At 45.2% G+C, this 12,926-nt stretch overlaps 1 protein-coding gene across 1 annotated transcript in view; it reads left to right on the top strand.

Annotated features, from left to right (window-relative positions):
* Window positions 1–9,870: 9,870 nt before the first annotated feature.
* IPO5 (importin 5) overlaps window positions 9,871–12,926 on the top strand; it is a 43,001-nt gene continuing 39,945 nt past the window's right edge. The window contains exon 1 of the mRNA XM_066176378.1: window positions 9,871–9,991. Coding sequence (XP_066032475.1) covers window positions 9,908–9,991 — 84 coding nt within the window. The 5' untranslated portion in view covers window positions 9,871–9,907. The remainder of the gene's footprint in view (window positions 9,992–12,926) is intronic.

Raw genomic sequence — 12,926 nt, forward strand, 5'->3', positions numbered from 1 at the left:
CCAATTTAGTCTGCCCAGATCCCTCTGCAGAGTCTTCCTACCCTCCTACAGATAGGCATTCCTGCCTGACTTGGTGTCATCTGCGAACTTACTGAGGATACACTCCATCCCCTCATCTAGTTCATCAACAAAGACATTAAGTACCTTTACTGGCCCAATAGTGAGCCCCGGGGAACTCCAGTGGTGACCTTCTGCCAGATGGACCCCACTCTAGTCACTACCACTCTCTGGGCCTGGCCATTTAGCCAGTTCTTAACCCAGCAAAGGGTGCACCTGTCCAGGCTGTGGGCTGCCAGCTTTTCCAGGAGAATGTTGTGGAAGACAGTACCAAAGGCTTTGCTGAAGTCCAGGTAGGAAATATCCAGACTCTTGCCCTCATCCACTAGGTGGGTCACCTGGTCATAAAAGGAGACCAGGTTGGTCAAACAGGACCTGCCTTTCCTTAACCTACGCTGGCTGGGCCTGATGCCCTGGTTGTGCTGCTCATGCCATGTGATCACACTCCATTTGATTTGTTCCATAACTTTCCCAGGCACTGAGGTCAGACTGATTGGCCTATAGTTCCCCAGGTCATCCTTCTGACCCTTTTTTTATCCAGGCATCACATTGGCCAACCTGCAGTCACCTGGGGCCGCCTCAGTTAACCAGGACTGATGATAAATGGTTGAGAGTGGCTTGGTGAGCTCTCCCACCAGCTCCCTCAGTACCCTCGGATGGATCCCATCAGCCCCATGGAGTTGTGAATGTCCCAGTGTCACAGCAGCTCACTGACTGCTTGCTCCTGGATTGCAGGGGCTCTGTTCTGCTCCCTGTCCCTGACTACCAGCTCAAGGGCTGGTTGTCCTGAGGAAAACCAGTCCTTCTGTTAAAGACTGAGGCAAAGAGGATATTAAGTACCTCAGCCTTTTCCTCAGCCTTGGTTACAATGTTCCCTTTAGCATCCAATAAAGGATGGAGATTTTCCTTGGCTCAATTAGAATACGTTTCTTCCCCAATACCATACATGATCTAAAAATATATTGTTCAAATTTTGATATAGAATCATAAAATGTTAAGGGGTTGAAATGGACTTTATAGGTCATCTAGTCCCAGCCTCCCCTGCCATGGGCAGGCATGCCTCCCACTAGTCTAGGCTTTTCAATGCTTTATCCAGCTTGGCTTTGAATATTGCAAGGGTTGGGGCATTCAAAACCTTCCTGGGCAGCCTGTTCCAGCATCTCACCATCCTCACAGTCAAAAAAAATCTTCCTAATATCTAACCTAAATTTCCCCTCTTTCAATTTGCAACCATTACTCCTTGCCCTATCACTGCAATTCCTGACAAAGAGTCCCTCTTTGACTTCCCTGTGTGCCCCCTTCAGATACTGGAAGGCTTCTATGAGGTCTCCACACAACCTTCTCTTCTCCAGGCTGAACAGCCCTGATTTCCTCAGCCTGTCTTCCATAGGGGAGATGCTCCAGTCCTCTTATCCACCTTGTGCTCCTTCTCTGGACTTGCTTCACCAGTTCCCTGTCCTTCCTATGCTGGTGGTACTGGAGCTGGATGCAGTGCTCTAGGGGGAGTCTCTCAAGAGCAGAGGGGGAGAATCACCTCCTCTGACCCACTGACCACTCTGCTTTTGGTGCAACCCAGAATTTACTTGGTTTTCTGGGCTGTGAGCTCACACTGCCGGTTTATGGTGAGTTTTTCATCAACAACCAACCCCAAATCTTTCTCTGCAGGGCTGCTCTCAATCACTTCTCCACCTTATCTTTGGCATAGAAAATAATCACAGCCACCAAACAAATAAATTCAATGAGAGCACAAAGAACAGAGATACCTGAATTACAGATAGCTTATGTAAGATTTATTTGATGAAAGACAGCTAGAGAAATGTAATGCTAGAAAGCTGGAAGAGACAAAAAGAAAAACAAAAGACTTCCTAGACCTCTAAGAAAAGTTAAGTATTCAGGGCAATTAAAACTAAATTAGACTAGATTAAACTGAAACTCTTTGGAGCTCACTATATCTTGCAGACTGTTCTCAGTCTCCATCCCTATTTAAAAAAAATCAAATCTTCTTTTAATTAAACAACTTGACCTTCATTCTTCATAGGGAACAACTTTCAGTTTCTACAGGATAATGGAAAACAAGTGAGTGGAACCAATGCCTCTTTATGTCTAACAGACCCCAGGAGCTAGAGTCAAGAATGCAATTTACTAGCTGGAAGATGTCACAATTATTTGAGATGAGAGAACTACATAACTTATAAATAAGAAGGTAATTAAGCATGATATAAACTCAACTGGTACCCAAACTACTGTTTAAATCTTATTGAACTTTACATCCTGAACTAAAACTTGCAATGTTTGTATCAAACACTTTTAGTTTGATTTCATGCAGAGCCATTAGACATTTCCAAGAATGGAACTAAAGGACAGTATTTACATTTTCTCACATCAGGAAATTTTTACAAGCTTTTCTTTGAGACATGCCTTGAAATTTGAACTGAGCAATATTTTGATGACATAAAATGTCCCTGGAAAAAGTAACTTTAGGTTAGGACATTTCAAAATATTGCTCAGCCTTTGAAAAAAAATCACAGTTCATACATGCTGAATAGAGAACTGTTATTAACCTTTCCAAGAACATTTCAGCAAAATGTTGACTAAAGTGAGAATCCTGTGGGCCACCGTTGAGCTGGATTTTTATTCTGCAGGACCACATCTGAGCAGGCTTGTCTCAGGTCAACAGCAGGAACCAATCTTCAGTACTTGAGAAGTACAGAAAGACAGGTTCAAACACTCACTCACTGGAAAGCCAGGCCAGAGAGAAGACTATACATTTGCAATGTTCTGCCTTAATCCTATATGATAGTTGTTTTTATTTCCTTTTTTTTTCTTTTTTTTTAAATAACAGTGTTGAAAAATATTTAAATTTTAACAAAGCTAAGCACTTAGAATTTGGAAAATACTTATGTTTCCTGTGCAAACACTTTATTTTGGAAATCTTTTTCTACTACTGCAATTACTTACATGTGACCATATATGATCGGGGAAGTTCAAGGCAAGTTTTCCAAAACTGTACCGAAAGGATTTTTTTCTCCTTAATTTAGCCCATTTGTAAAGACATGTAATACTTCGTATAACCCTCAACAGTGTAATTTGTGTTTGCAGAATCTACCATGGTAATTGCTGAGTATTGCTTCTAGCTTTTCCTTTTAAATGCATCCTCCCAGACTCCAAATTCTAGGTTAGAGCCTTTCCTGTGATAAGCACATTCAGTTTCCATCAAAGGGAATGGAAATGTCACATGCACAACCTGTAATCTGCACTTGTGCTTGCTACTTTGCTCTGATCACAAGATGTGATGTTTGCATAGCAATGAGCATCTCCCCAAGCTGGGGAGCCATGCTTCTGTGGAGCAACTCTAAACTACATTGGTGATTTTGCACACTGTTCTTTTACCAGACCAAACCTAATTTTCTACCTGTCTTGTCTCCATATGTCCTTCATTTTACTTACCAAAGATTATGACTTATTGAATTTAATGTATTTTTTTCTTTCCATATGGATTATTTAACAGTTCCTTTACAATGAGTCACATTTTGATGTTTTTCTTAGTCTCTTACTAAAACTGGCCTTATTAAATTGGCAATTAACCATTTCTTTATTCTCAAGATCTGAAAGTGTTCTTTCAGAAGGTGTGTTGAAACAGGTTAACAGTAGGTAAGCTTTTATAAAGGTGTCACAAATGCAGGATATTATATGCAAAATTTTAGCAAGTGATTTACGAGGTAAACCATAGAATGAATGAAATTTGACATTCAACTCATCTTTCAGCACAACAACATTTGTAATTGGAAACACACTTTATTATAATTATGTGCTTCCAGACTAATATGCCAAATCAATCAATGCTCCGTCTAATGCAGAAACAATTGCAAATTTGAGTCTGAAAGGGCTATTTTTCTACCAACATAGCAAAATGAATTGTTGAATTGTGACTACTTAGCCACCTCTTTTCTCCCATACATATGGAAGCTGCAAGGAGAAAGGAAGTTATGCAACACTAAGGTAGAATCAGTTCTGGAGGGAGCAGAAACCTGAATTCTGACAAGATGACCTAGATATAGCAGTATGGCATTTCCACAGTGGTCTCCACGATTTTACATTATTTCTGAATAATACCTGATGAAATGTGAAACCAGTCGAGAGCAAAGAGGCTCTTACCATCTTAATACAGCAGACAGCTTTCAATTTTTTCAGTAGGAACAGCAAAATTTTTTGTAGGAGCTCAGCAGGTATTCCACAGCATCTTGTTCACCGCTTCAGAAAAATATGACTTTACTATCATTCTGTGTGCTCATAAAACATGCTATACAATAAAAAATGTTACTGAGTTTCTAACAGAAATTTCTGAAAATGGTTTAGAATCTGCCTATTTCCTTGCAGCTTGGCAACATGCTTGGAGGAGAGGGACTTGCCAAAGAAATAAATATGTAACCAGACCAGCCAACATTCACTCATTCAAAATTACATTCTTTCATACTGAATTCATTTCAATGTTGTCAAGTTTTTCCCTTTAGGGATAATGGACATTTACCATGAATATTATGAGACATTGACAAAAATGTCACTGCTATTTATTCCCTGAGGACCCTGAATTTGTGAGTGAGGAAATGGTATTTCACCTAATAGCCCACACAGTGGCAATGTACTCATTCTGGAGTAATGCTGTTCATATCTTGCTTTTAAAGGCAATACTTCCTTTCCATCTCAAGAAAAGCATCCTCCACAGACCTGCATCTGAAGCACTGGCAGGATCATTAATGTATTTTCCAGTTCCTTTCCAGGCTAACACAGGGAGGGTCAGAAAGCTTTTTTAACCTGCTCAAAGCCTCTGTTCAGATCGCCTTGTCAGATGCATGCTTTTGACAAACTGCCTTAATAAAAGCAACAATACCACTCAAGCCATCTACGAATCTTCAATAATAATTGAATTCTGTAACATTGAATTCTATCCTAAGAAAGAAATTCTATGAATGGTCCATTTTTGTTTGGGTTTTTTTGTACAAGGTAATCCCCTGTGTCTTTACATTAGCCTCTGGGAGAGCAGTTACATCTCTCCCTAGCACTTCTTGCTCTTATTGACTAAAACTAAATTATTTTTTCATAATTTATCCTTTTTTCTTCAATACAAACCCCACAGGTTTTGCACTTTTCTCAGCCTCTGTGTTGTCAATACATCAAATGCAGTTTCACGAACACTGGGTTTATAAGTGTCAGAAAGGTGCCTCCTAAATTAACAAAATCACAGTATTGGCTGGAACTCAAAGGCCTACATTCATGGTGCATACAAACTACTATTTTTGTAGTGCATGTGCAGCTTTGTGAAGCTTGGCAGGTTGTAGAACTTGGCATTGCTCAGGTTGCTCAGTAAATTATCTGCCTCGTCTTCTGACACAGCAGGCACAACCTCAGTGTAGTATTATCTGTAATCCACACAAAAGCCTTATCTCCTACTTCTTCCACTGTATCACTCTTTGGTAAAATGACCTGGGACAGAGCCCTGTTCAAGAAATCACTTATCTCCCCACAGGTTACCCCAGTCTTGTACACTTCATTATACTGCACTGTCTCTGGCGAGGTTAGATGAACTTTTTTATCAGGTATACCTGTTCAGAAAATACTCCTAAACATATATACAAGTCCCTCTGCATTCTGCTTTCTGGGAGTGGCAAAATTTCATGTCAGTTCCTCAGTTTGATGTCCTCCAAGGGATATCTGACTTCAGTGAGAAGATCTGGCAGGAGAGAAGTATGGGATGCCTCTTTGCAGCTCTACAGGATGTTTAAAGCTTCTTCACAACAAAAGCTTTTCAAATCTGTAGTGTGTAGGACCTACAGTATAACCTGCATTTGAAGTTTTCCTGCCTTGTCATTAAGCTTATTAACTATTTCAATGGCTTCAGAAAGTTCCCACCCAAGAATTTTGGATCTCATTAGCGGTTGATGGCTATTCTCCAGACTCCCAGCATGCTCCCCAGTCTAGTAGACCCCTCAGCTTGTGGCTAGACATGGTTGTATCACCTGCCAGCTCTGCCTTACCAACAAAGAAAACCAGTAAGAAGCCACAGGTCAGGGTTTCTTGGCATTGAATTGAAAGAAGAGCAGCATCTCTCTCAGCACCCTTTATAGTTACAGGAATCCCACGGGAACTGACCACTGTGCCCTTTCTGAGCACCAAGCACAAGAAACGGATGAACAATTTGTGAAAACTACAGTCCACCACTGATAGCCATTACTGACAGGATTGTAATTCTTTGCCTCACCCCACATTTTGGCCAGACCAATTGTCAGACACTGCCTGCTCTTTGCACACAGCTTGCTCTGCCAAGATAGCTTCAGACAGCCCCCGCTAGAGCATAGCTTCACACTGACATCAACTTACTCTGTTCTCTTGACTTTTGCTGGAAATCTGCCCTCATGCACTTTCTAGCTCTTCTCTGGCCTCTGAGGCTATCATGGTTGCACTTTTTTGTGCTATGCAGAGTATATGGAATCCATATGGACCACCAACAGTCACTTCAAACTTATGGTAAATTTCCTCATATGACAGAACAGACCTGTTATTGTGCTCTGCAAATACATTTAAATTTATTTTGCTGTGTCTTCTCTTCTTTATCTTTCTTTACCTTCATCTCATTCTTTGCTTCTGAATGTTGAAACACGTATATGTCAAACCCTTCACCTGCATCACAGCATCAGAAAGTATTTTACAAGAATCAGAGACACCTTTCCTCATTTTGTCACTTCAGATCTCCTATTACTCTGTAAGAAACATTATAGCATCCCTCAGGTATAATAAATAGTTTTCCAGCTCTCCCGCTCTTTATAATCCATTTGTATGCAGAGTTGTGAAGTTTAATAAATACTAAAGCTTCTGCTTTTCGAAGCCTTGAAATTTCAATTTCAGAGTCCATCCAAGTTTTAAAACATCAACAAAATTTCACTGGATAAACTACAGCTCAACACACATCTTGGACCTTAACTGTTTAGAAGAGGTCAAGGTAATTCTTCTGATTTCAGTTATCATACTTCCTCCTGTCTTTTGTTGTTGTTTTAAACAGACTGGAAGGCTCAGGCAATATCCAGCAATACCAACATTGCTGCTGGCTGCTTTGTGGCTGTATCTATTCGAGCTCTCCCCAGGTACTTGTTCAAACCATCTTTAGTGCTGATACTTGCTTCCTTGGCATAGTTTCTGGCTGCTTCCCACACTTCAAACTTGTCCTGAGTGAGAATGAGCACCTGATGTGGCAGACTGATCACATTGCATTAGCGACAACTTTGTTTGCTTGGAACTCTTTCAGTATCTTAACTGCTTTTTACCTAGGTGAAGTTTTTAATCTGCTTTCCCCAAACTGTCAGGATTTGAAGTGGAACAGCATTAATCTGCTGAGTTTACCAGCAAGTTCTTCTGAACCCAGTATAGATGCTCCCTTCCATGCTTTGAATACCAGGGTGAAAGATATTCAAATGTATCCCTAGAGCATTACCCAACTAAGTTTATTGATCATTACACACACAGGAACAGAAACACACACACATACACATGTAGAGAGACACTCTGGCTCGGCTTGCTCTGATGAACTGCATCAGATCGTTCCTGCCGTCCCTGCCTTCACCTTTCAAGTGAGTTCTAATGGAATCTGATGTTCATCACTGGTACTCCAAAGATAATTTGACAACTGTTTTTCAGGTCTTAGGCAAATTTCATACGCCTTGATCTTTCTCAAAGACAACTAGGCAGTTTTTATATAACAACCCACTCCCTGCATCTACAGATGCAAAAACCAGCAGGAGTAAGAGAACAATATTCCATATCCTGTGGTTTACATTCTCTATCCAACCCCCATCAGATATTGTATTCTTTAGCTAACAATCCTACTACTGATTTATGGTGAAATCACCATTAAGACGTGTCAAGATGAAAGCAAATATATTTATTTGTTTATGCAGGGAAAGCGGACAGGATTGTTACTGAAGTTCATACAAACTCGTTTACAGGTGATAAAAAGGCAGGAAAATCATGCCCATACCAAGAAGACATTCAAAAGGCCTTCCAGAACCTGTAACAAGCTGTACACACCTAATCCACTTAGCTGAGGTCGGAGGACATTTAAAGGAGTGCACTTCACACTAGAAAGCATGCTTGCTTTTAGACTTCATCTTCACTTACGGCCCTTCTGAATTTTCAGTCAGCTTAAAATCATTCTCCAGCCCTGCCTGCAATTCTTTCTTGAATTCTTCCTTCCGTCCATCCGTCCGTTCTTCCTTATCCATCTATCTATCTATCTATCTATCTATCTATCTATCTATCTTTTCTCCACCAGCTCACTGGCTGACTCCTCCTGCTTTTAAAGCACTGGCATTCCCTGGGCACAGCCAAGGCACAGTAGAAGGAGATACTTAACCTGGCCAGCCCCTCCCCACAGCTGCACCCCAAACAGCTGGCTGGTGCACTCTGAAGCACAGAGCCCTCCACCAATGAGCAAGATAATGCTCAAAGCTTCTCACCATGCACATTATGGACCGGTGACATCCCCTGTGATCAAAGAGAATACTAATTAAGTTTTATTCGACCTAATAAAACCTCAGTGGGTTGGAGAGGTGGGCAGAGAAGAACCTTCTAAAATTCAACAAGGGCAAATGCAAGGCCCTGCAGCTGGGGAAGAATAACTCCCAGGCTGGGGCTGATCTGCTGGGAAACAGCTCTGCAAAGAAGGACCTGGTGATGTTGGTGGACAATGGGCTGTCCATGAGCCACCAGCGCCCTTGTGGCCAGGAAGGTCAGTGGTATCCTAGGGTGCATTAGGAAGAGCATTCCCAGTAAATCGGGGTAAGTTATCCTGCCCTTCTGCTCAGCCCTGGTGAGGCCAGATGTGGAGAGCTGTGTCCAATGCTGGGCTCCTCAGTACAAGAGAAATATGGAGCTCTGGAACGGGTCCGGCAGAGGGGGGTGAGAGGACTGGAGCAACACTTACAAGGAAATGCTGAGGCAGCTGGGCCTGCTTGGTCTCGAGAAGAGATGGCTGAGGGCAGACCTCACCAATGCCTACCAGTATGCGAAAGGAGGGTGCCAAGGGATTGCCAGGCTCTGCTCGGTGCTGCTGAGCAATGAACAGGAGACAACGGGCAGAGACTGATGCACAGAAAATTCCACCTGAACATGATGGTGAACTTCTATTCTGTGCAAGTGACTGAGCACTGGAACAGACTGCCCAGAGAGGCTGTGGATTGTCCGTCACTGGAAATATCCGTCTCCATGCAATCCTGTACCATGTGCTCTGGGACGACCCTGCCTAAGCAGAGAGCTCGGACCAGAAATCCCCGCGGTCCCTGCCAACCTGACCCGCTCTGTGACTCACAGAATCCCTGTGGCGGGACAGCAGCACGACGTCACCGAGCGCCCGGAGGCGACGCCCCGCGATCTCCCGCGCTTTCCGTCCCTCCCCTTCCCGGCCCTCCTCCTCCCCCCGGCCCGGCCCCAGCTCCGCGTCCCGGCACGACCCCGCCCTGCCCGCGCCGCCCGACCGCGGCTCCGGCCAATCCCGCCGGGGCAGCCGGAGTCGCCCACCAATCAGAGTGCTCCATCGCCCCTGCCTCCCGCCCCCGGCGCGGAGCCGCACCAATGACACGCGAGGAGACAAACCCCCATTGAGGGTCGCTTGAGCCGCCGTTCCTCGCTGCCCGCCGCGCCCCGAGCCGCCGAGACGTCAGAGGGAGGCAGGGCCAATCGGGGGCGAGGCTCCGTGCGCCGCGGCCAATGGGAGCGCGGCTGGCGTTACGGCCCCGCCCCTTGTTCCCCCGCCGGCGGCGCGGCCGGCGCTCCCCCTTCCTCCCTCTCCTTCCCTCTCGCAGCAATGGCGGCGACGGAGCAGGAGCAGTTCTACGCCCTCCTCGGCAACCTGCTCAGCCCGGACAATGCGGTCCGCAAACAGGCCGAGGTAACGGGGCCGCCGCGTCAGCGGCCGCCGAGACGGCCTGTCAGACCCGCCGGGCCTCGCTGGAGGGCGGGAGGGAGGAAGGAAGGGAGGGGGGCAGGGAGGCGGCGGGGCCGGCCGAGCCCCACGTGTGAACAGCGGCACCAGCTGCCGCCGGAGCGGGCAGGGCCTTTCCCCGGTCGGGGCGGCGGGACCGGGCGGTGGCGGCCGTTTTGCCTGGCGGGTGCAGGGCCCGCGCCGGCCCTTGGCCCGTGAGGGCGGGAAGGGTCCCGTTACTCCCCTCGGCGCCCGCTCCGGCGTGTCCGGCACCGCTCTCGCTCCTCGCCCGCCTCGAGACCGCCTCCCCCCGTGGCCCGTGCGGGACCGTCCCCGGGGGCTGCTTGTCCCCGTTGCCCGTGGCTGGCTCCGCCTGAGCCGCCCGGCGTGACGGAGCGCGGCCCCGGCCCCGCCGCGCAGGGGGGCACCAGCCGGTGGCGGCAGCGGCGTGCGGGGGCCCGCCTGTCGGTGGCCCGGGCGCGGAGGCGTTTCCCGAAGGAGGTCAGAGCGGGTGCCTGGCGCGGTGGAAGCGCTCCTGTGTGCGCTCCCGAAGCGGCCCCTCGCAAGGGCTCCGTGCACCCGCCCCAGCTTGGCCGGCAGGAGCGGGACCGAGGTCTTTCTCTGTTGCCGCACAGTAGTTTGGTTTTTTAACTTTTCGGAAGGGCCCCGTGTATATTCAAGTGTTTCGTCAGCTAAGAGGTATTTCACCCAAAAGAAGTGTTTTCAATATGCTGAGTTTCTCTTGTTATCAGCAAAAAGTTTTCAGACGTGTTGTTTCAGCTGAAATTCTTTGTGGCGGCTAAGCCACGTTAATTCTTTCTCTCTGTCATGCTTAAGGCTCCATTGTCAAGCCTGGTGGGGAATCTCTCCCGTTGAATTAAATACCAGCGTCTAGGTTTAGCATGAATTCCCGCTGCATGGCTGCGTTGGGTCTTTTATCGCTCTCATCACTCCAGCGGGTCAGCAGAGTTCAGCGCATTGTTTGGTGAAGAATAAAAAGCATTATTCCTGATGCTGCAGTGAAAATTCCTCAGATATGAATCCAGAGTGAGAAGGAGGGGAGACATACATTTTTAGAAAGCTGGTGCAGTTGGGTATTGATAACTGCACTTTCTAGAGAGTCAGCAAGAATTATTCGCACATTCCTGAACATAGAGCTGCAATAGAGGCCGTTCCCTGGGAGCTGAATTTCTTTCTTTTCTCAACTGCCTACATATAACCTAAAAACATTTCTATAAAATTTTAAACTCTACTGGAATTGTAACAAAGGAAGTTCATCGTGCAGCTGTGTCACAATGCCTATGAAATAAAACATTGGATAAGAACTCTAAAGCTTAGGTTCTTAAAACTGGCATATTTTGTCAGAAACTTGCGTGAAACTGAGTTGGAGTTCTTTTTAATCTTCATAGATACATATGCACTACGGTCAATCAGAATAAGAAACCTTAATTGACATGTCAGATACCAAGCTTTTCAAGTCTGTTAGTTTCCTATAAAAATACAAGGAGTGGTATAACTTTTAACTTATTTAATTTGGCATTAGTTTCTGAATATTTCCAAGGTGTGCTGCAAATGCTTTCATGGTTTAGGATCATTCAGAGTGAAATGGTCCTCAGGAGGTCTGTCATGCTCAAAGCAGTGTCAGCTATCAGGTCAGATCAGGTCACTTGGGGCTTTGTCCTGCTGACTCTTGAAAACCTCTAAGAATGGAGACTGCACAAGCTCTTTGAGTTACTCACTCCTGCTTGACTTGTCCTCATTAGGACTGAGAAATTTGGACCTCTTCCAGTCTCAACCTCCTTTTTTCAATTTATGCCTGTTGTCTCTCAGTTTTCCACCATGCATGGCTGTGAAGAGCCCCCCTTAGTCTTCTTGGTGGGTTAATGAACTTTCACCTAGAAACACAAATCTGTCTCTCTACAGTGTAACTAGGCTGACTTAAGTTGTCTATTGAAATCTTGAAATAAGATTTCTTTGGATAAAAGCTTTGCATAGCCTTTAAAATATTTGCTTCCTAAAATCATACAGAACTCCTTCTTGGTTTTAAACATAGGCATAGTCCAATCAGTTCTTCAAAGTGTACTTACTGTTGGAAGGTAGTATTGAATGCCTAAAGGATTCAAATAACTGCAGGTAAATTGAATAGCCGGTTTTTACTTGTATCCAGCGAAAACCAGTCAGAATAAGAAATAAGACAGGGAACTAAGCAGACTCAGGTTATTTCAAATAGGTTTGGTCATTGAAATGAGAATAAGGGATGTTCAGTTGAAGACTGAACTTGATGTAGTCATACCCTGTTTGGGAGGATTGTAGTAAAAGGTGTTTAAAAAAAAAAAAAGGTGAGGAAGAAAGCCTGATGACTCCAAACTCAATTTATGTGTATGGATTTAGATGTGTATGGTCTGCTCTTGTGAGACCCTGCTGGAGTACTGTGTCCGTCTCTGTGGCCCCTAACACAAGAAGGACATGGGCCTGTTGGAGTGGCTCCAGAGGAGGGTCACAAAGATGATCAGAGAGACTGAACAACTGTCCTGTGAAAGACAGGCTGAGGCAGTTGAGGTTGTTCAGCCTGGAGAAAACTGGAGACACCTTAGAGCAGCCTTCGAGTGCCTAAAGGGGACCTGCAAGAATGGTGAAGAGGGACTTTTACTAGGGCATGCGGTGATAGGACAATGGGCCATGGCTTTAAACTTGAGGAGGGCAGCTTTAGATTGGATATATGGATTAAATTCTTTACTCTGAGGGTACTGATGCACTGGAACAGGCTGCCCAGAGAAGCTGTAATGCCCCATTCTTGGAAGTATTTGAGTCTAGGTTAGCAGGGGCTTTGAGTAACCTAGTCTAGTGGAAGGTATCCCTGTCCACAGCAAAACCAAAAAAGGTTCCTAACCAAAAAGGTTTG

This window comes from Chamaea fasciata, unplaced genomic scaffold (genome assembly GCF_029207755.1).
Source record: "Chamaea fasciata isolate MVZ Bird 193981 ecotype frontalis unplaced genomic scaffold, bChaFas1.0.hap1 SCAF_2, whole genome shotgun sequence".
Lineage (NCBI taxonomy): Eukaryota > Metazoa > Chordata > Aves > Passeriformes > Sylviidae > Chamaea > Chamaea fasciata.